This window comes from Monodon monoceros, unplaced genomic scaffold (assembly GCF_005190385.1).
Source record: "Monodon monoceros isolate NGI ecotype Baffin Bay Population unplaced genomic scaffold, NGI_Narwhal_1 Super_Scaffold_4, whole genome shotgun sequence".
NCBI lineage: Eukaryota > Metazoa > Chordata > Mammalia > Artiodactyla > Monodontidae > Monodon > Monodon monoceros.
The window spans coordinates 36,024,136-36,047,294 of NW_021703781.1; the positions used below are offsets into that span (position 1 = coordinate 36,024,136).

The 23,159-nt window shown below is 42.8% G+C and overlaps 2 protein-coding genes across 10 annotated transcripts in view; one reads left to right on the plus strand and one right to left on the minus strand.

Annotated features, from left to right (window-relative positions):
- WDFY4 (WDFY family member 4) overlaps positions 1 to 23,159 on the plus strand; it is a 278,318-nt gene that overhangs the window by 202,219 nt on the left and 52,940 nt on the right. For all 9 annotated transcript variants that reach the window (XR_003797097.1, XR_003797100.1, XR_003797098.1 and 6 more), the window contains 2 exons: positions 2,017 to 2,102; positions 3,569 to 3,631. Coding sequence is in view for 5 of the 9 variants with exons in the window: in XM_029245825.1 (XP_029101658.1) it covers positions 2,017 to 2,102; positions 3,569 to 3,631 (149 nt within the window). In the remaining 4 variants the exon portion in view is untranslated. The remainder of the gene's footprint in view (positions 1 to 2,016; positions 2,103 to 3,568; positions 3,632 to 23,159) is intronic.
- Positions 3,638 to 18,157, minus strand: LRRC18 (leucine rich repeat containing 18). The gene has a single exon (XM_029245833.1). The coding sequence runs from the start codon at positions 13,339 to 13,341 to the stop codon at positions 12,574 to 12,576; it is 768 nt and encodes a 255-aa protein (XP_029101666.1). The 5' UTR covers positions 13,342 to 18,157; the 3' UTR covers positions 3,638 to 12,573.

Below are 23,159 nucleotides of genomic sequence, written 5' to 3' on the forward strand. Positions count from 1 at the left end.
GGGGGGGGGGGGGGGGGGGGGGGGGGGGGGGGGGGGGGGGGCTCATTCTAGGGAGGATCAGCTGCCCTGCAGACAAGGGTCCAGCAAGCTGCTGACATCTGACCCAGCTCTCTCCCTCTCCCGCCCTCTCCGCTGCTTTTGCCCACAAAGATCTGTTTCTCATTTTGCCTGCCCTTAGTGCCCTTCTCTGAAAGGAGAGTGAACTAGAAAGGGGCGGGTGGAGGAGGCCCTGCCCTGATAGTTCTGACCACAGCCAGCATGGGCCCAGTCCTGAGCACGGCCCTGCAGCTTTGGCACAGTCAGGCACCTCTCTGGGCTTCCATTTCCCTCCAGGGAACAGGTGACCATGTCTTGTCTTTTCCACCATTACATATATAGCAGCACTTAGCACATTTTAGGCACATAGCAAGTACTCAAAAAAACACTTTTTTTTAAAATAATTGTATGTCTACTTACAGGTTATATATAGTAGCAAATAGATATCAGTAAGTGAGTGTCTTTCTCCCCAGTAAAAGGGGATTGTTTCCAGATGGTTGGTTAGCCTGACCGTGGTGGAAACCAGAAGTGGGAGAGCATGTGTGATGGCCAAGTGGGGCTGGGAGAGCTTCATGAGCAAGGCCACCATTTGTCCAGCCCTAGATTCTCCCAGAGGAAAGTCAGAGCCTGGGCACTTAAGGTTGCTGGGACAAGCTGTAGCCTTCATAAATTCTACATTCATCATCTCTTTGTACAGTGTTTATATTTCTATTTGTAGAAAACAAATCTGTGGCCTTATGTATACCCACAGAGGAGAGGGGTGTTTCATTATCATTACAGATACTTCCCCTCTGCTCAGGAATCTAATGAACTGGACTTTGAGAACTCACTTCCAGCCAGGCAGGAGCAGGACCTGACTGCTGTTGGATGCAGGACCCCATCTTTGAGTCTGACCCTCTCCCTCCCCGTCTCTCCTTCCATGCCCAGGCCTCACCTCTCCCAGGCCCTCCCTCAAATGCTGGGTATTCTTTGGCTGACCCCATCTGATCCTATATGTGGACTGACTCTATCACTATTCCAAGTCTGTTATTTATAGATTGGAAGGGGAGGGAGGAGGAAAGGAAAGCAGGTAGAGTTCATTTAGGCATTAACAAAATACCCTTGAAACAACATTGTTATGTCAGTGTGGCCACGTCAAAATGGCTCAGCAAAGTGGTTTGGCAAAGCACCCTGTGCCTTCAAGTCTGTGGGTTGGCGTAAGATGCTGCCCAGATTGGGACTGGCACCCACTCCCCTAGTGTTTTTGGCAAGATGACCCTTTGGTTCAGGAAATGAAACCCTTGACCGGGAAGTAAAAGTGTCTGGAGGTGTTACTGGGCACTTTCCTCTCTTTGTCCCCTCCTCGCTTGCCCTGGGAGTGGGGCTCTTGTTTCCTGCTTCAGCCAAAGGAGCCCTTAGTTCTCCTGCCCTCCTACTCATTCTGTGGAGACCCCATTCGTCACTGTCACCAAGGTCTTCATATCCCCTGCAGGAGGTTGCAAGGCCTGTGTCGACCTAGATAAAGAGGTAAACTGAGGCAAGCCTGAATTACCAGAAATTGAGTTAATTCAGGAATAGCCATTCATGAAACACAGGCTGTCGGGAGCTACAGGCGAATCCGTTGAGGGTCAGCTGTATCTATGGGCAAGGAGCACAAGTGGGGGCGTCCAGCCAGAGTCCAAGCTGTAAGTTCACTGGCTTGAGGATGGGAGGGGTTCTTGGTGGATGTTCATTGCTCACGAGGTAAGTCTCGATCTTCTGTAAAACAGGCATTTGTGGGAAATCGGTCTCTGAGTTCTTAAGTTTCGTTTTTCTGAGGGCGCATGCCTGAGGTTCGCCCTTTCATATCTTTTGGTTCCATTTTAGATTGAAATCCTTTCACACCTGACACAGAGTCCCAAATGACCCACAGCCATGGCTCTGTTGCCCTGGTGAGGGGGTGGGGGGGTTGGTTCTCCATTCCAGGAAACTGCAGAGCAGTAAAAGGGGTTCTCTTTACAGGACATTGCCCTGGAGATCTTTTTCCGAAACGGATATTCCAAGTTTCTTGTCTTCCACAACAGTGATCGGAGTAAGGTCTTCAAAAGGTAAGGGTTTGAAAATCCTCCGCTAAGGAGACTGATCATGACCCAATAAGAGAGGAACAGCTCTGTTCTCAGGAGAATTGTTCCCAACCCACAGTGAGCAGGATTTAGGTTAGACACGAGAAAGAACTTACCCACAGAACTGCTGAGTGATGGAAAAAAGTATAGAGAAAACTATAAAAGCTCCTTCCCTAAATCCTGGGAAACTGGCTCTGTTTCATGAACTGAAGTAGTTTGAGACAATAATAAGGGAGAAAAAAATGTGCAGACACAACATATTTAATGGGCCTTCCAGAATTTTCCGGCTTTATTTTAAAATTATCCAAGTAATTATTTTGGCTTAATCTTCCTTTTAGATCCCAGTTGCCAATTTTATTTGTTCTGACTTCATATTTTATTGGAAAGTATTCCTACCAACTGATTTCCCACTTCTGCACGGAACATCTTTTTTCTTAAAGAGAGAAGCATGCTGTTTTAGTTTAACTTCTCTTTATCCAAAGAGATTCATCAATCTAAGGAGTTTAAGCTAGAGTTTAAATTTTAAATTTATATTATTAAAGTTAGAGATATGTAGATTTGCAGAGAATCTAGAAGAGGCCAAAGGAAAGGCAGGCTCCTAGCCATAAGCAGACCACACAGAAGCTGGATTAATAGAGAAGTGGTCACATTTAGCTCCACTTAGGGTTGAAAGTTCTGAGGTGAGATTTGACATCCCTGGCCTGCATGTCCCAGGCCATTTTGTGCTCAGAGGTTCTAGCCTTACCTTCCTGTCGGCCCTGGCCAGTCACTGGCACCAGGACCAGCTGCTGGGTCCCAAGGGCAGGGCCAGAGTGGAGAAAAACAGCTCTCGCAGAGAGGCTGTCTGAGCCAGCTCTGGGTGCGTCTCCATTGACTGTGATTCTCCGTTTGAGGTTCTTCGAAGGACTGCTGTTATATCGCCTCCTAAAATGTCTTCAGGTTCCATTTTAGACCAAACCGAAGAAGTAGACATGCAGTTCTGAACCTCAGGTTCATGTTCCCTTGTGATTTCTGTGCATTAAACAACGTTTTTTTCACAGTCGAGCTAGAAGTCTTATACATCCATAACTCAGACAATGAATAGTGCCAACCACACCCCACCCTTGTTCAAAGAGCATGAAAGTAAGATGGCACTTGTCCTTAGAGTACTACAGTGGCTGCTAAAATCAGCAATGGAAATGCCAGTGCTGGCCCAGAGGAGGTCTCTAAAACATGTAATTTTTATTGTAACTATTGTTTTATTGTTATCATTGCTATTATTAAGGCTAGAGCATATAATGGCAGAGGGTGCTGATGGGATGCCTCAGAGGTACACCCTGATCTAGGGGCAAATGGGGCCCACTGGAAGGGCAAGAATAAACCCAACCTCTAGCCTGCCTCTGAAAATGTTCCCATGGTGGTGGAAGAGTCTTGACTCTGCTGATAGAATAATCCTTTCCCTTTTTGTCTAGCTTCTGCTTTTTCCAACGTGGCTTGAAAGGAAAAGGCTTCACGGAGGACCCGCTCAACCTAAGGTAACAGGTGCAGGGAGGAGGCCAGCCATGCTCTCTGGGCAAGGTGTTGGCCTTGCTTTGACTTTCTTCATTGGCCTGACCCTGCTGCTAAGAAGGCATGCAAAGAGCGTGTCAGTCTGCCTTCTGCTTAATTTTTCTCTCTCCCATCCTCGTACAACCCTCATCCTACTCCCCTAGTTCCTTCTGCCAATTAAACCTCTACAACAGACTTGAAGTCCCAAGTGCTCTGAGGCTTGTTCAGACCAAAATGGCAGGAAGCCGCCTCTGCCTGTGGTGGGTGGGGGCAGGTTGCCCGTAGAGGGGGCAGCCCAGGCCCAGCTTGGTGTCAGGCCCTCAGGTTGAGGTGTGCGCAGTCCCAGGTCTGTCCTTGCTATTCGAGGCTCTGAAAACTCAGAAGCTAAATAAATAAATGTACAGTGATGTGCAAAGCATATGCTAATTTATGAGTCTGTGATATGGAGCATCTTTCCCAGGAAACAAGTTGCTTACGGCCCCTTCCTAAGTGCCCCCCCCCCCCTTTACAAGTACCCAGTTCTCTGGAAGGCCAGTTCCGGATTGGTAGGTGCTTTTATTTCAGTTAGGAAGGGGAACAGGAAGAGGACAGCGGTTGCTGTTTTGCTCCAGGAGTATGTGGGGCTAGGGCAGGGAGGAGATACGTGCAAAGTATTTATAATGACTATGGAGTGGGTGTCACCAGTTTATTTAAAAGGATTTACCCATAGCTCGTTATGTGTAGTGTCCGCTGCTTCACAGAAACAAGCAAGATACTGAAAATCTCCCCATTTATTGAGTTTACATTCTTGTGAGAAACACAGAAAGCAAAATGAATGAAATAGAAAGCATATTAGATAATGACAACAACCAAAGTCCGTCGAGGTAGGGTTTGAAATCTTAGGTTGGTAGGGGAAGACCTCACCCAGAAAGTTAATATTTGAATTAAGACTGGAACAAAGTGGGGAAACAAGTTATTCAGATAACTGAAGAAAGAACATTTCAGGCCAAGGGAAGAGGAGTGCAAGGGCCCCGAGGGGAAGTGTGATGGGCTTGGCTGGGGCCATAGTGATTGGGCGCAGTGAGTCAGTGGGAGCAGAGATGAGAGAGGGAGCAGGGTTCATGTAAGCCTTGGGGGCTCATGCTAATGGGGTCGCCTTTTACTCTGAATAAATGGGAAACATTGGAGGGATCTTGTGACCTAACTTATATTTTAAAAGACTTACTCTGGCTTCTGTGTTGAGAGTAGAACATAGCAGGTCAAAGGCAGAAGCTAGGATACTGGTTAGGAGGTTTTTGCAGTAATGCAGGTGAGAGATGATGCTGGCCTGGATTGGGGGTGGTGGTGGCAGTAAAGATGGCGTGAAGTGCTCAGATTGTGGACATATTTGTACATGATTGAAGGTACATCTGGTGGGATTTGTTGACAAATCAAGTGTGGGTGGGGAATGTGTGCGTGAGAGAAAGGACTTAAGGATAAGACCAAGCATTTGGGCTTGAGCAACTGGAAGATGAAATGGGGAAGACCACACGAGGAACTACTTTGGTGGCGCAGTGGATATCAGGGGCTCGATTTTGGACGTGTTAATTTTGAGATGCCTCTCAGATATCCAGGTGGAGATGTCATGTAGGTCATTGGATATATGTTTCAAAAGTCAAGGGAGAGGTGCTCCAGAGAAATACATATCTAAGCTCATGGAAGAAGAGCTTTGACAAAATGAGGAAGCCAAAGAGCTGGTTCTAGGCTCTGAGACCACCCAAGCAGCCAGGGCGTGTGGTGAGGCTGTGCTGCTGCGGTCAGCCATGGACTTTGGGATCAACCTGATTTGGGCTCATAGTAGGTGCTCAATAAATGTAACTCCTTTGCTTAGTTTTAGAATCAACTGCTGTGTATTTTGGGCATGTTTATGGAGCAGTTGATTAAATACAGGCGTTTGTGTTCTCAGCTCTTTGAGTTTCTCCCAGCCCTTCTCCTACCAGCCACAGTGTGCCTACGTGAGTTTCAGAGGGGAAGGCAGTAGTGGCTCCCAGCCTTAGAAAGGCTTGGCTGGCCATTGCCCCATGCCTGGAATGAACTTGGCCATTTTTTGTTTGGATTACCAAGGACAAAGCCCAATTCATACACCGAGTCTTTCAAAATGCCTGCCTGCACTTTGCACACTCTAGCAAACATGAGCTTCTCTTCTCTGAAGGAGTGCATGATCCATTCTGCAGGTTTTCACCTGGCCCAAGATGCTTGGCCTGTGCTACAGGTTTTCATATCTTCAACCCCCAGCTCTTCATGACTGATCTGGCCCCTCTAGAGGCCATCTCCCATGTACAGGAAACCAGAGCTTTTGGATACCAGAGTTTTGCCTAGAATTTCGGTGACAATGGCTGCCTCCATAACTGAATTCCAAGGATGTTCTATGGGCCTGAATCCCAAGTAGAAAATACTTGCAAAGCTGAGGTCAGCCTGGGATCCATAATCCTCCTCTGTCTCCCCATGGTACAAGACTAGACCATTCTGAAGCCAGCATGGTGGCATAATCGGACATCTGTGAGGTGCAAGGCTCTGCAAGCATATCGGGGCTTCTAATGTAAAGCCAGCTAGATTCCCCTGGATACGTGTCTGATGGCCAGAAAACTCCATGACGTTAGACATAGGTAGGCTCTGCAGAGACGTGAGAATAGCTGAAGTTACAGGGAAAGGGAAGCTAGTTGAAAATGAATATGTGAAGAAACACACATCTTTATACTTAAAGTTATCTGTACCCTTCCACAAAGGGCTGGAAACAGTTTCAAAACTAAATACAGGGTATAATGATCCTTTAAAAATTCCTCCCAAACTCCTTTAAAGGACAAAAACATAGATGTGGTATCAGGTACCTGGAATGATCTATCACTGTAATTGTCCTGAAACTAAGAAAAACCACACAATTGTGCTAGGTTGCATCATTTTCCAGCGACAGATCACAAGAAACAGACAGTTTGGGGGACTTTTTTGTTCTGGAACATACTTTCTCTTGGCACTGAGTAAATAGGGTAGTGGGTAACAAAGAAGGCAATTCCCTTTCTATAAAAAATGAAAAAAAGAGCACTATAGAATATAATTTTCTATATTGATTCTCTGAAAAAATAGAGCCCTAATATTTGGGCTTATTTCTGTACAGACATTTCTTTGGGACGCTAGCATGATCTGGCTCAGTTCCATTGCTTCCCAGTGATCTCAGTTCCTATTGAGCCCAGAGTTTAGAAAACTCAGGGAAATACAAGGCCTGGTTGCCTATCTGGCCTTTCCTCTCTCAAATCTCTGTTGCACACAGTACACACCTTTGAATGGGCTAAAGGCATCCTTCCACAGCCATGGTCCCTGACAAGTTCTGAAATACTCACTTGCTGTGCCATCAAGACAAGTGTCCCTGGGCTGGAAGAATCTGTTGGTTGTGAGGCAGTGCTTATATTTGGGGCCTTACTGTATCTGCATGTCTGTAATTTCTGAAATGTTCTCTCAGTTGTATAGCTAACTTAAATGTAATGGTTAGGATGAAATTCATTTTTTGGCACGAAGTTCTGCAGTTGAGTATGTACTGTCCTTTATAGCTTTCCTTTAAAGAATGAGTTTCCTTTACAGATTATCTTTGAAAAATAATGAAAAACAAAGAACTTAGAAAACCAACCATAAGAAGCTGTAAATTCCCATAAGAAGATGATTCTTCCACGATAATCAGGGCACCACTGCTAGCAGCCTGGAGGCTAAATTTCAAGTACTCTACCTCCCCACTTCTGCCTTTTCAGCCCTACTCTTCCAGAGATCATCACTGATGACCAGTTGGGAGGCTGAGAATCTGTAATGTGCATGGTTACTTTGATAAAGAGAACTTTCAGGTCCATCACTGAATGGGGAAACATGCTCCTTGGGCTTCTTGGTAAAGCACACCTTGGGAGGGCAATTGTAGGGGCTATACAGCTCAGACCCTCGGGTTAGAGCAGAATCACTGGAACCAGAGGTGAACTAAACACCCTGGTGGGATAACCAATGCCCTGGCATTGTGGAGCTTCTCACATGTCTGGCTCAACAGGCAATGGGTAGTGGAGTTCAGTGACCTGCGGTGAGCTCTGCCTGGGTCCTGCTCAGACCTTGTTTTGGCCCCCATTCGTGTTGTTCCTTGTCTTACTTGTTCATGTCTCCTCTTAGCTCTATCCTTAGCCATGACCTCAGACCTGTTTCTAGGCAGAAGCCTAACTTAAGCCCTGGTCTCTGCACCAGGCCTGGCCCCTTTGTCCACCCATTCAAGGTGCTTCCATAGGGCAGTGGGCAGGTGCGTTAAAGTCCAGAACTGTGAAAGGAGCAACTTGCTGGCTCACGGTCCCCCCACCCCACTTGCTACTTGTACCCAGCCACCACCAGAAAACCTGGGACATGGGTTGAGAAGCCATGCATTGTCTTTTTATTATTTTAACATCTTTCTCAGGAATCTTCAAGGGTAAGATCAACATGGATAATTTTAAGTTAGGCCAGTGATCTGAAGTTAAGGTGCTCTTTCTCCTGAAATGCCTTAACTCTTCAGAATGATTGAGGAACTTTAAGCTTGCCATAGTTACTAATAAATTAGCACTTGGCAGATACAGAAAGATCTGTTTATTACTGCATATAGTCTGTAAGGCTTTTTTTAATTTTAACATAACTATAGATGCACAGGAAATTGCAAAAATAATACAGAGAGGCCCCATGCAGCCTTCACTTAAATTCCACCAATGGTTACATCTTATGTTACTATAGTACAGTTTCAAAACCAGGAAATTGACATTGGTATGATATGTATGCATAGTTCTTTGTCCTTTTTATCATATGTGTAGATTCTTGAAACCACCACCACTATCAACATACGCAATTACTTTTATCACAACAAAGATACCTCTTATGCTACCACTTCCTGGTTATGCCCACCCTCTAACACAGCTCATCATCCTTAACCCATGGCAACCACTGATCTGTTTTTCATCTCTACCATTTTATCGTTCAGAGAATTTTCTATAAATGGAATCGTAGAGTCTGTGACCTTTGGAGATAGGCCTTTTTTTATTCAGAATGATGCCCTTGAGATCCATCCAAGTTGTTGTGTATATCATATGCTCCTTTTTATTGCTGAATAGTATTCCATGATATGGATATACCAGAATTGGTTTAACCACTTGCCTCTTGAGGGAAATTTGCTTGTTTCTAGTTTGGGGCTATTACAAGTAAAGAAGACAATCCACATTTAATGTCATTATCAAGATGTTAGGACATAAGTCTGCCATTTCATTTCTCATTTCCTGTTTTTTTCCTCTGTTGTTCATTTCTGTCTCTCTTTCCTGCCTACCTTTGCATTACTGAAAGATTTGTTAAAATTCTACTTTGATTTGTCTATAGTATTTTGGGTTTTTTTGGTATAAATTCTTTGTATAGATTTTAGTTGCTTGAGGTATTGCATTTTACATACATAACTTATAAGAGGCAACTGGTGTTGGGATTTCACCAGTTCAAGTGACGTGTAGAGACCATAAGTCTTTTAAGTCTTCAAGTCTTCTTTTCAATTTTTAACTGTCTATAATTTATGTCTATCATTTTCTTAAACATTTCCTCTATATAAATTTAAAAAACACACACAAAATATTTCCCAAAGTCATTTTCACACACAGATAGTCTAAAGCAAGAGAGGCAAAATGAATTTAAGAAGCAAGTCAGTGGTTTGGCCGGCACGGGAGAGCCTGGCTTCCGGAACGTTCCCCTTGCCACTCTCTTCTCCTAACTGAGGGCTTTTCTTCTTCAGAGCTGATTAGCCTTCAAGTTTTTGTCATAAGCTACTCTAGGGAGATGTTGAGCGTATCCTAGGGATGAAGAGGCCAAGGCAATTACTCCAGGTCATGGAGGCAAAACACGGCAAGGGCAGAGGTCTCACGGGGGTCACCTAGGTCACGCCTGGCTTTCAGAGAGGGCGGTGACTGGGTTATAACATGTGAATAGGGGTTTTGTTCCATTTGAAGAAAGAGAAAACCCTGTGACTTTCCTGTCAAGTATTTTGGGGCCTAATATACTCTCCAGAAAGTAAAGATGACTGCAGTATTTTAGGGCATGAGGGAACATTAACATTAAACCCTTCCTTGACAGAAAAAGAAATAAAATATAGAAGATGTTTCCTAACTGAGTTCTATCTCCCATCTTCAATTCATCTTACTGCCCGGGTTTTCTGATGAACCAGGGGTCTAAGGTGAATGTATCCTGGGGCAAATCAAAGCCCCCTGCTTGTTTATTCCTCAATCCTGGTGCAGTTCAATGCACTTAAAACCCCTTCCTAAGACACGGCTGTAAGAATGAAAGCAGCATAAAGCACCTAGAGATCAAGGATGGCAAAAAATGTCATCTTGCATGCCAGCCACTCAGCTGGAGGTAAATCCAGGAGAGGTGCTGGAGAGAGATTTTGGAAACCAAGCACAGTGGAGGAAGTTGCTGCAATGGTCAGGAGAGGGGGTAGAGGGGCAAACCTGGGGTCCAGACCAAGACCCTTTGTAGGGGCACAGGGAGATCTTTTTCCTTAACTCATTAATTCTGAAGAAAAAGTGTGTCGAGCGGGAGGAATAGAAATGCTCAGTATCTAGATAACTAGCCATCACTTTCTGTTTGGCTCAAATGCCCCTGCATGGATTCTGTGCTTCTTGGGTCAGAGATGAAGTATATAAAATAGCAGGATGGCTACTTAGGGACATGTTCAAGGCCCAACAGTCTAGTGGGGTCTCCCGGGCCTAAGGCATGACATCTCATCATGCACTTCACAGACATGTGTCCTCCTCTCATCTGTAGAAGGGCTTCTAAGAAATCATTGAGGACATTAAATGAAGGGAAAAATATAAAGAATGACATTCAGTGCTTACAAGGGTGCAGTGAAATGAGTTCCCTAATATATTACTGGTAGATATATAAATGGGTGTAAACTTTTTATAAGCTACTTACTAGCATGTATCAAAAATTATTTAAAAACCACACCCTTTAATACAACATTAAAAAAATCTTAATCATACAGGCCTCATCACAAAATGATTTCTATTAGTGAAAAACAGGAAACAACTTAAATGTCCAACAGTAACTTAGTTATGTATATCCATGTTTGACTATCGTATAGATGTTTTAAATTATGGTTATTAAGACCATGTAACCACATGGGTTTCAAAGCAGGATAAAAATGATGTGAATGCTATTATTTTAACTATGTATAAAATATACACAGAAAAATAACTGGTAAGGAAATCTGTCAGTATTACAGCTGGCTTACACTGTAGAATTGTGGATACTTTAAGCTGCTATATTTAAAACTATGTTGTGGTATTGTTACTTTTATAATAGAAAACATTTAAGAAAGAGAAAAACTGAAAAGGGAATTTTGAATCTATATCTTCAGAGATTTTAGAAATATGATAGAGTTGTCACAGCTAAGCATTTCAAAGGAAAATAAGCAGTGAGGAGTGAAGAAATGAAGTATGCTGTCTGCTGTGGTTTATAACATGAAAAAGAAATACGTTAGTCACGCTGAACTAATGGATATTTATCTCTCAGGGCTTTTCCACTGACCACTACAAAACTTGCCGCCAACACAGGAAAGCTTTGATTTAAAACAAACAACAACGAAAAACTTTCCTAAGGATATCTTCCTTGATCCCTTTCTTTTAGGCAGTATAAAGGTGTGAGTGAGTGGTACAGGGAAGGTTCTCAGCTAGTGTGAGTTCTACCAACAGATCTAGAGTGACTGAAGACACTGTTCAAAGTAGTATTTCAGCTTTAAGATGCACCGAGCTCTAGTTCTTAGAGAGAACTGACTTCTACTGAGTACTCACTCTGTGTGCTGTCTGCTTGAGACGCATGACAACGCTTGGAGTTGGGCTGGTATTACTCCCACTTTACAGATGAAAGGACCAAAGCTAAGTAAAATGTCCAGGGAGATGGCAAGTAAGAAGCAGAGCTGCTCTGGGCTCAGATCTGTCCAACTGCAGAGCCTTTGGCTTTTTCTCTATGCCAGGCTGGCCCTGCATACCACTAGGCTCTGATCTCCTAACTTCCTCAAACCAATGGCATTATAAGGAACAAAGTCTTCTTTCAACTTGTCTTCCCTACAGGTTGCAAAGGGCAAGACAAGCTTTCCCCCATTGGACACAGTCCCTGCACCTAGCACAGTGCCTAGTAAGGTGTTTATCTATTGACTACACCAACCCCTATCTGCACCCATTCTTCCCTTATTCCACAAAGGTCTGGAAAAACATCGGACATAATAAGATGGGAGTGAACCTCATTCATTCATAGCCAGTCAAGGGCTTGCAGGTGTAGTCTAGAAAGCTCCTAGAGCAAACTATGCAAGTGCAGAAAAGAGAAAGGGATAGGACTGCTTAGAGCCCAAGATGTTAATGCCAATACTTAATGATAATATCTGCCCATCTCTGTGGTCCAGTTTTGTCCCCTTCCCAAGACTATATGTCCATCTGCCCGCCTACCAGCCCATGCTTAGAGATGCCTGACTTTTGAAGCCTGGCCCAAAGCATTCCAGTAGAACAGGCTCCACACTGGGGAGCTGGTAGTTGGTCCAGAAATGTGTGATAATGAGACTAAGAGTGTGCTGGCTGTATCAGCTGCCCAGGCCACGGGCTGTAGGCAGGAGAGTTCTGGGGCAGAAGTAAGACAGATGTCCCTTTCCTGACTCATTGTGCTTGTATGTGCGGGTGTGTGCATGCAGAGAAGACAGAAGTGTACGGAATGGCAAAGAACTAAAAGCCCTTCAGTCAACAAAATCGCAAGCCAAGGAGGTAGGGAAAGGTATTTTATGGGCTTGGCTGGAGGAGCTAATCGCAGTAACGGAAGAATCCCTCAGTTTTGTGAGGATGTAGCCCATTGTCATCTTGCCTCCCTCCCTTTTCCCTTCCTGCCTTAGGGTCAGGGTCCCAGGTCACCTCCAATCTTCCTGGGATTCCTTGGCCATGGCGTTGGGTGAGACCACACTGGAAAAGATGGCCCTTCTCGGTTCCACCGTGGCCATGCTTTTGATTTTGTTCAGCTTGTCCTGGGCCTGTTGGCATTTTCTCAGGCAAGGCCCACATAGATCCTTCTCCTCCACCAGATATAGGTTGTCCGGCCTCTTGATGGAATCTATGAACGTATCTGACTCCTCTGCTTTGGGAAAGGGGTTTCGCTCTGTGTTGAGCTTTTTCAGCTTGGGGAGCTTGGAGATGCTGTTGGGGATGGTGCTCAGCAGGTTGTCATGGAGCCCCACCTCCTGGAGCTCCTTCAGAGCGCCTAGCGTGGTGGGCACGCGGTCCAGGTGGTTCAGACCGAAGTTCACAGTGCGGATATTCTTGAGCTGATTGAGCTCCACAGGCAGCCCATCGGTGGTCAGCCTGTTGTTGCTGACATTGAGGTAGATCAGAGAGGTCATCTGGCCGATGGACTTAGGGAGCTTGTCAATGTAGTTGCTGTGCAAGTCCAGCCACCGCAGGTTCTGGAACTTGGAGATTGAGTCAGGAATCTTCCTGATCATATTCCGGCTAAGGTTGAGCTCATCTACATCACTGAGTCGCAGAATACACTTGGGAAAGGTGGTAATTCCCATCTTGCTCAAGTCAAGGCGTTTCTTCCCATCAAATGTGATCTTGATACAATTCTTGGCCACGCTGAGGGTGATCTTTTTACCCTTGGGGCGTTTCCCGCCCTTGGCCATGTTCTTTTAGTAAGGGGGTATGTTTGAAGTATGTTGTTCTGATTGACTGGTGATCAGTTAGAGAAAAAAGTCACATGAAACTGCTAGAAGATAGACTCTGGTAAGAAGAGAAAAGATATTCAGTTAGGAGATGACATAAGGGTACTGGACTCCCCCCACATCATAATGCTTCACTTTCTAATGGTTTGAAAGGAGAGAAAGAGGGGAGTGGAGAGGAATTAGGTCATCAGCAGAAATATCCTAGCCGAAGATCTTCAGCAGTTGAATGCCCTCTTCAGACCTCAGTGCTCCCAGATGTAAAATGGGAGGTTCAGGGTTGGCCTGAAGGATGCTCAACACCCCTCTGGCTGTGCCATTCCCCGACTTAGGAATCTCTCCATTGTCCTGGACTTTCACATATTCCCCCTCCTGGGCGTGTGTGGGGAGGGTTGGGGGATAATGTCTTGGATATCTGCCATTTCCCAGACCCTCACTTAAATCTAGCCTTTTCTTAGAGTTATCCCACAAGTTCCTAGGGTGGGACTGCTGAGTTCTCAGAAGCAACATAGCCTGGATATAAGGGAATAAAGGTGGGAGTTAAGAATGACTTGTGTATTACATCCCTCCTCTCCTTCTGGACCCAGAGGAACTAGTCAGGCCTTGGCTACTGTAACTGCAGTGCAAATAAAAGCAGCACAGAGAAGTCTTTGCTTAGCCCCCAGGTAGGAAAACGTGCCTACACCATGCCCATGAGCACGGAAGAGGGGGCCGGGGTGGAGCCTGGCAGAATTGAAGAGAATGCTGCCTTCTCCCACCTCCTACCCACCTTGTCTTCCTCCCCTCACACTCTTCACACTGAGATCCAGCTGTAGACACCTCTGCACCGATAGGTGTGATAACAGATTTCTGCCATCGGAGAGGTAGAACGTACAGAGTGACGGGTAGTTTCTGGCCTCGCAGTGCTTGCGTAGAAGTCCAGTTCTACCATAAATAATTTGCTTAAATTTTCAGTGCCTCGATTTCCTTATTTGTGAAAACAGCTCCCATTTAGGACTCTAAGGGAGTGTAAATTACCTAAACTATAAAGCGCTTACAGCAGTGTCTGGCACATAGTAAATGCTGGATAATGTTAACTATTAAACATTACTATCAGGAACTTTGCACATATTGATTTTAATCTTCAACAATCCAGCAAGATCCACAGGCTTATCCCCACTATAAAGAGAAGAAGACCGAGGCTCAGGAGTGAGGAAGGTCTACAGTCAAGAGGAGGATGCAACCGGCCTGCCTGTTCTAGAGGCTCTTTTCTTTTCTACAGCTTGGTGTCTCTTGCTTGCTGATATGCTATTTTGGACCAAGCTCCCACTCTGGACAGAAGCGTGCTGTCAGGAGATAAATGCTCGCACTGCGTCCTCCATCTCCCAGTAGGGATGGGTGGGAGAGGTGCTCTGCGCTTTCTCTACTTCATCATCCAGGCCCTTTATCAGGAACCATGTTTGTGTAACACATGGAGCACCAGCAGTCAGGCTGTGTGAGCCTAGTGTCACATGTTTTCCTTGTACAGTAATCCTCAGTGCCAAAGGCAAGTAGGTAGAAATGCCTCCCACATGCTTATTATAAATCCTGCTCTTGCCACTCCTGGCTGAAGGTTTGAGGATTCCACCCTATGCAAGTCCTACTGGGTCAGAGCCTCCTGAGATGGATGTAGCCCTCCACAATAGCCCGATGAGAGTATTCTCAGCTCTCAGCCGCATTGATGTTCTTTGGAGCGGGCCTTGTAAGCTGAACCTATTCTTTAGAAACAGTGAACCGACCACATTCAGGCATGATTGGCTGGTTACCAAAGACAGTACTGTGTTCACCAGTATCGAAATATCTGTATTACACAGCTGTGTGGAACCAGATGGGGCAAAGCTGTTTAAAAATGAAAGCTGGGGTTCCAGTCACAGTTAAGATGGAGTAAGTGCACTCTGCCCGTCTCACCCACTGAATGCAGCAAAAGGCCCAAGGACTCTGAAGATAAATGGTATAAGGCAGATTGGAGAAGTAACTCAAAGTAAGACCAACTTTGCACCAGTGATGAGAGATTTCCAACAAAAACCTCCCTCATTGGCCAAGGACAGGGAGACGGGGCCTTTTAGGGTCAGGGTGAGGGAGAGGGAGATCCCGTTTTTTTCTATTCATCTTTTCCATTCTCTTCTGCCTCAGCCCCAGGCAATCCTGTATCACTCGAGTCAGGCATGCAGGCACTTAAAACTCTAAACAGGGAGAACCATTGTCTTTGACCAAACTGTTGTCCCAAGTGTTTGGAAGTTTGCTTTTTTTCTCTCTATCCCACTGCTACTTGGCCCTGGAGAGAGAAATTGTGACAGGAAGTACACAACAGATTTAGAAAACAAGTTCCCTGGATTTCTAGCCGGAAGACCAAGGAGGGGAGGGCAACTCCTGGGAACCACAAAGTGTTGGGGAGATTGCAAAGAGGAGAGAGTTTAATAAAGTTGTATATGAACTCCAGGATATACACCCTGAGCTGCCCACGAATAGACCAAACCCTGAACAGGGTCTTGAGTACCTACTCCCAAACCCTGAACCCAAAGGCTTTGTGAATTGAGCACTGTGCAGGTTTCAGACTGGTGCCTGGATAGAAACATGAAGGGCTGATTCGAATAGTACTGTAAATTCTTTGCAAACTGAATGGACATTATAAACGTAGTCTGCAGAATCTACAGAAGGTTTGCCAGAACTTGTAGCCTGTGACTACCTGCTCAAAATATACATGTATATATCAATATAGATATAAAGATACATCCTAGAAGAAGAAGAAGAGGATAAAGGCTTGTGGTGCAGAAAAATATTTGAAGGAAAAATGGGTAAAAACTTCCAAAAGTTGGTGAGAGACATAAAAACTACAGTTTCAAGAAGCTCAGTGAACTGCAAACAGGATAAATAAACTCAAAGAAATCCACATTCAGACGTTATCAAACTGCTCATAATAAAAGCAAAAATTAAAGAAAAAAACAACACGTTGCCTACAGGGGAACAGCATACAAATTATTACAGGTTTCTCACTAGAAACTGTGAAGGCCAGAGGTACTGGAAAAATATTTTTAAAATAATGCTGAAAAAAAAGAACTGTCAGCCAGACAGTACATAAAAACATCCTTTATGAATGAAGGCAAAATAGACATTCTTAGATAAATGAAAAATAAAAAGATTTGCCACTAGTTGAGCTGCTATCGAAGAAATGATAAAAGAAGTCTTTAGATGAAAGGGAAACAATACTAGAGGGAAGCTTGGACCTTGAGAATAAGGGAAGAGCAATGGAAATGTAAATATGTGGTAGATATAATAGGCTGTTTTTCTCCTCTTACAATCTTTAAAATAGGAATGATGGTTGAAAGCAAAAATTATACCTGTCAATGTATGTAGATGGAATACATATGACAACTACAGCATAATGGGGGAAGTTAATGACACCTATAAGGTAGGTAAGATTTTTACATTGCTTTGGAAGTGGTAAAATGTTAATTCTAAGTAGGCTGTAGAAAGATAAGTATGTATATTTTAGTCTCCAGAGCAATCGGAATGGATAGTTTTCAGAATGGATTATAAAAGAAAAATAACCAATTATATGCCATCTATAAGAAAAACACTTTAAATAAACAAAAGTAAGTTAAACTAAAAGAATGGAAAAAGATGTACTTAACAGGAGAGCTTTAATATAGATGAAGCAAAAAATGATAACATTGAAAGAAAAAATGGGCAAATATACAATTAGAGTTGGAGCTATCAATACTTCTCTCTCAGTAATCAATAGGACTAGAGAGAAAATCAGCAAGGAATGGGGTTTCTCAACCTTGGCTCTGTTGATATTTTGGGCTAGATAATTCTTTGCTGTTGGCAGGGATGGGGTGGTGATGGGGGAAAGGCCTGTCCTGTGCATTGCAGGATGTTTAGCAGCGGAAAGTAAGAATATTCTACCCACTAAATGCCAGTAGCTCTCCACTAGTTGAAAAACCAGTAATGTTTCTAAACATTGCCAACTGTCCACTGAGGGGCAAAATTGCCAGATGAGAACCATTGATAAAGAACTGGACGTTACCACCAACCAGTGGGATCTAATCGACATTTATAAAACACTCTACCCAGCAACAGAATACACATTCTTTTCAAGTGCACATGGAGCGTTCACAAATATAGACTACATTCGTGGTCATGAAACAAATCTTAACAAATATAAATGAATTGAAATCATATAAAGAATGTTCTCTAAAAATAATGGAATTAAGTTAGAAGTCAATATCAGAATAACTAGAAAATCTCCAAATAGTTAACAATTAAACAGCATATTCATAAATACTCCATGAGTCAAAGAAATCTCAAGGGAAATTAGAAAATATTTTGAACTGAATATAAAAATAGAACATATTAAAACTTATGGTATGCAACTAACGCAGTGATTAGAGGAAAATTTATAGCGTTAAACATTCATACTAGGAATATTTAAAAAAATAAGAAAGGTCTCAAATCAATAACAGACTTTTACATTAAATAAAGTAGTAAAGAAGAGTAAAATAAACCTAAAGGATGCACAAAAAGGAAATAGTAAAGATGAGCAGAAATCAATAAAATTAGAAGGATAAAGACAATAGAGAAAATCAGTGATATTAAAAGCTTGTTCACTGAAACGTTTAATAAAATTGATAAATATCTAGCCAGACTGACAATGAAATAAAAAAAAAAAGAGGGATTTCCCTGGTAGCGCAGTGGTTAAGAATCCACTTGCCAATGCAGGGAACACGGGTTTGAGCCCTGGTCCGGGAAGATCCCACATGCTGCGGAGCAACTAAGCCTGTGCGCCACAAATACTGAGCCTGCGCTCTAGAGCCCGTGAGCCACAACTACTGAGCCCACATGCCACACCTTCTGAAGCCCATGCACCTAGAGCCCGTGCTCTGCAACAAGAAAAGCCATCGCAATGAGAAGCCCGTGCACTGCAACGAAGAGTAGCCCCCACTCGCCGAAACTAGAGAAAGCCCACGTGCAGCAACAAAGACCCAACGCAGCCAAAAATAAGTTAACTAATTAATTTTTTAAAATAGTGCTGCTGTGTGTACGATTTAAAAAAAAAAGAGGAGACACAAATTATGAATATCAATAATTAAAGAGAGGATAGGACTAAAAACCCATAGACATTAAAAGGATAATAAAGGAATAGTACAAACAACTTTAGAAAAAAACTTAGATGAAATCGACTGTAAACTATAAAATCTCACCCATGAAGAAATAGACAACCCTTAAAGACCTATAGTTATTAAAGAGACTGAATTCACAGTTGAAAAGCTTCCAAAAAAACCCTCCAGGCTCAGATGGTTTTATTGGCAAATTCCACCAAACATTTAAAGATAGCAACACCAATTTTACACCAACTTTTTCAGAAATAGAAGAGGGAGCAATTCCTAACTTGTTTTCTGAGGCCGGCATTACCCTGATACTAAAGTCACACAGAGACAATACAGAGAAAGAAAACGACAGACCAATATCCCTCATGAACATGAACATAAAAATTCTCAACAAAATATTAGCAAATTGGGCTTCCCTGGTGGCGCAGTGGTTGAGAGTCCGCCTGCTGATGCAGGGGACACGGGTTCGTGCCCCGGTCTGGGAAGATCCCACATGCTGCGGAGTGGCTGGGGCCGTGAGCCATGGCTGCTGAGCCTGCGTGTCCGGAGCCTGTGCTCTGCAACGGGAGAGGCCACAACAGTGAGAGGCCCACGTACCGCAAAAAAAAAAAAAAAAAAAAAAAAAAAAATTAGCAAATTGAATCCACCAATATATAAAAAGAATAATACATGACATCCAAGTAGAAATGCAAGGTTGATTCAATATTCAGAAAGCAAAGTAATATAGCACGTTAACAGACTAAAAAGAAGAACATACATTATCATATCTATGCTGAAAAAACGTAACAAAACTTAACATTTATTCATGAAAAAACTCTCAGCAAACAAGTAATCCAGTTTATCTTCCTTAACCTGATAGAGGACCCCCACAAAAAAAAGAAAAACCCTATAGTTAATATAATCGGTGACAGACTGAATGCTTTCTCCGCTAAGTTTGAGAACAAGGCAAGAAGGTAAACTCTCACTATTCCTATTAACACTATATTGGAAATTCTAGCCAGTGTAATAATGCAAATAAATAAATAAATGAAAGGCATAGAGATAGGAAAGAATGAAATAAAACTGTCCTTCTCACAGATGAGCTGCTTGTCCAGGTAGAGAATCCTACAGAGTTTAGAAGACATTCTTGGAACTAACTAGTGAGTTTAGCAAGGTTGTAGGATACACGTTTACACAAAAAAAACTCCACTGAATTTCTGTATACTAGCAATGAGCTATTGGAAACTGAAATTTGAAAAATAATAATGCTCCAAAGAAATTTAAATACTTGTATATTTCACGTAAGTAAAAAAAAAAGTGCAGGATTTCTGTGATGAAAATTGCAAAACACTGATGAAACAAAGCAAAGAAGATCTAAACAAATGGAGAAACATACCATTCATGAGCTGAAAAACTTAATGTAGTTAAGTTGTAAACTCATCCCAGATTGGTCTAAAGATCAATGTGATTCCAATAAAGATTCCAGCAGGATTATTTGTATGTATGAATAAACAGATTCTAAAATTTATATTGAAAGGAAAAGGAGCTAGAAATTCAGAACAATTTTGAAAAAGAAACAAAGTTGGAGGATTCATGCTTCCTGATTTTAAAACTTACCATGTAATTACAAAATGTGGTGTTGATGAAGGGATAGTATATTGATCAGTGGAATAGAAAACAGAGTCCAGAACTAGATCCATATAAATATGTTCAAAATGGTCAATTGTTTTTTGACAGAAGTTCAAGAGAAATTCAATGGAGAAACAACAGACTTTTCAACAAATTGTGTTGAAACAATTGATTATCCAATATGCAAAAAAATTGAATCTCGAACTAATGAAATTAACTCTAACTCAAAATGGATCATAGGTATGTAAAATGTAAAACCATAAAACTTTTAAAAGAAAACGGAGAAGGTTTTCATGACCTTGAATTTGGCAAAAGTACAACCCGTAAGAGAAAATATTGACAAATTGAACTTCAACAAAATTTGAAATTTTTGCTCTGTAAAACAAACAAAAATTCCTATCCAACAAAGGACTAGTATTCAGAATCTATAAAGAACTCAAGGTCAACAGTAAGAAAGAAGACAATACAATAAAAAAAAAAATGCCCAAGGGATTTAATGAGACATTTCACCATAGAAGTTATATGAGTGGCCAGTAAGCCCACAAAACCACAAAGCATTGCTCAGTTATCATTAGTCACTAGGGAAATGCAAATGAAAATCACAGATACCACTGCACAGTTACTAAAATGCCTAAAACAAAACAAAACATAAAAACCAATAATACAAAGATTTGGCAAGGGTGTGGAGCAACTAGAATGCTCATATATTGTTACTGGGGGTTCAGAATGGTACAATCACTGTGAAAAAGTTTGGCAATTTCTGATAAAATTAACTGTATACTTATCATATGACCCAGCATTCCCCCAACTAGGTATTTACCCTCCAAAAAAACTAAAACCTCATGTTCACACAAAAACTTGTGTTTATAGCTGTTCTCTTCATAATTGCCAAAAACAGAAATAAAAAACCTGAAGGTCTTTCAGTGGATGGATAAGAAATTGTGGCTTATCCTTATAATGGATACTATTAAACATAAAGAGAACAAATCTATTGATACATGCAACAACTTGGATGACTCTCAAAAGCATCTTGCTGAGTAAAAGAAGACAGTCTTAAAAGTCTGCATCATGAATGATTCCGTTTATACAACATTCTGGAAAAGTCACAACCATAGGTATAGAATCTAGATCAGTGGTTACCAGGGAATAGGGCTGGGGAAGGTTTGACAACAACAGAGCAGCACAAGTGAGTTTTCTGGGGTGTTGGAACTGCCTGTACCTTGACTGTGGTGGTGGTTACGTGAAGCTGTACATGTTAGAGCTCAGAGAACTGTATACAAAAGAAGCAACTTTGCTGTAGGTAAATTTAAATTTTTTAAAAAACTTAAAAATATTTGGGACTCCATAGTCTATTTCTGTCGTTCTCAGCCTGGCTTGGAAGCCTGTGACTTTTTCATGCCCCCACTCAGGCTTGTTTTGCCCTGTGAAGGGCATCCACACGTGTATCATGTGGGCACTGCTGGGTATGTATGCGTGTCTACCATGTGTATGCACAGGCACACTGCGGGGAACAGCTATACACAAGGTGACATATCAGAAAAACTGTCCTACTGCACTTGAGTTAGAATCTTAATTTTAAAAAATGTGGACTGAGATCAGGGGAGCCTGAGTTCTGATCATGTTTATCAATGATTTCTCATGGTAAGGTTGCCAGACTTAGCAAATAAAATTGCAAGATGCCCAGTTAAATTTGAGCTTCAGATAAACAGTGGGTAGTTTTGAGTATACGTATATCCCAAATATTGCATAGTTCTGTATTTTATTTGACACCTCTATCCCATGGATCTGAAAAAGTAGTAAAGTTTCCTTTGTCCATGATCCTTGTTAGTTCTTTGGGACTAATTTAAGCCAACTCCATGTGCTTATTCCTGCATTCATTCATTCATTTGTACACTCAATTCAGTAAGTATATCGAGAGCCTACTAGGTACCAAGCCTGTGTGTTATTTATACAGGTGAACAGTAAATGGGGCCAGTCTCTAAGCTCAAAGAGCTAAAATCTAGGTTGTTACTGATTCTGGCGGCCAAATTCTGAGTCCCAAAAAGCCTAGGCTGTCTTTTGTATTTCTTGTATTTAAGGTAAAGTTCAGCTGAGGGAGGACAAACACATCAAGTATGGGCAGAAGGGCCTAGATGGGAAGGATGCTTCCAGTAGACTGGAGATCCAGCCAGGTGAGCCCAGCTGTGACTGGTCCCCCACAGCCCTCCCATGGTAAGAAGCCCTCCCCTCTCTGATGACTGATGGGGAGGAAGCAGCATGGGGCTGTCCACAGGGACTTCTCCATTAAGGAGCTTCTCCCCACCAGGTCCTTTGGCTCAGAGCCTGCTCATTCATTCATCACCTGCAGGCAAAGTAGGGGCTGGCCGGGATAAGCAGCTCACCTCCTCCTCAGTGCATCTGGGCCCCCAGACAGCCCCAGGCCAGATGAAGCATGCTCAGCCCCCACCCTCTTCATGCTTCTCCTCAGGGCCGCTTTACCTGGCTGGGACCCTTGCTTTTGGTTGTGGAGGGCAGGGTGTGTTGCTCAGGGTCCATTCTGACCCCTCTAAGCTGTGAGAACCACTAGAAGCAGACCAGTGCCGGGAGCCCCCAAAGCCCAGGGACACCCCTTTTCTTATACAACTCTGAATGGTCAGCATCCTGCCCAGGTCTGCCCTTTGGGTAGGAGAGTAAGTATTGGCAAAAGAAGTGTGAAACTGATGATCTTTCAGTACAACTAAACCTGATTAGATGAACTGTTATTATCAATTCATAGCATCCTCAAATATCAGCGTGGGATCAGTCCACACCAGGGAAGCTGGCAACTATAGAGAGAAAGAAATGTCAGCAGATAATCAGATAGATGGATAGGTAGATAAATGAACAGACAGGTGGATGAACAGACAGATAGATGGGTAGTCAAATAATAGGTTTCATTTCATATGAACAGCTTGGAAACCCAAATATGAGAAGTTTCTAAATGTACTTTTTGTCTTGTACAATTGGTTTTTATACTTTAGGAAAACGGGACCAGTTGGTTTGACTTTAATTTCTAATTACTTTTTCTGT

Coding starts and splice junctions, on each gene's coding strand:
- LRRC18 (XM_029245833.1), bottom strand. CDS start 13,341: ATGGCCAAGGGCGGGAAACGCCCCAAGGGTAAAAAGATCACCCTCAGC.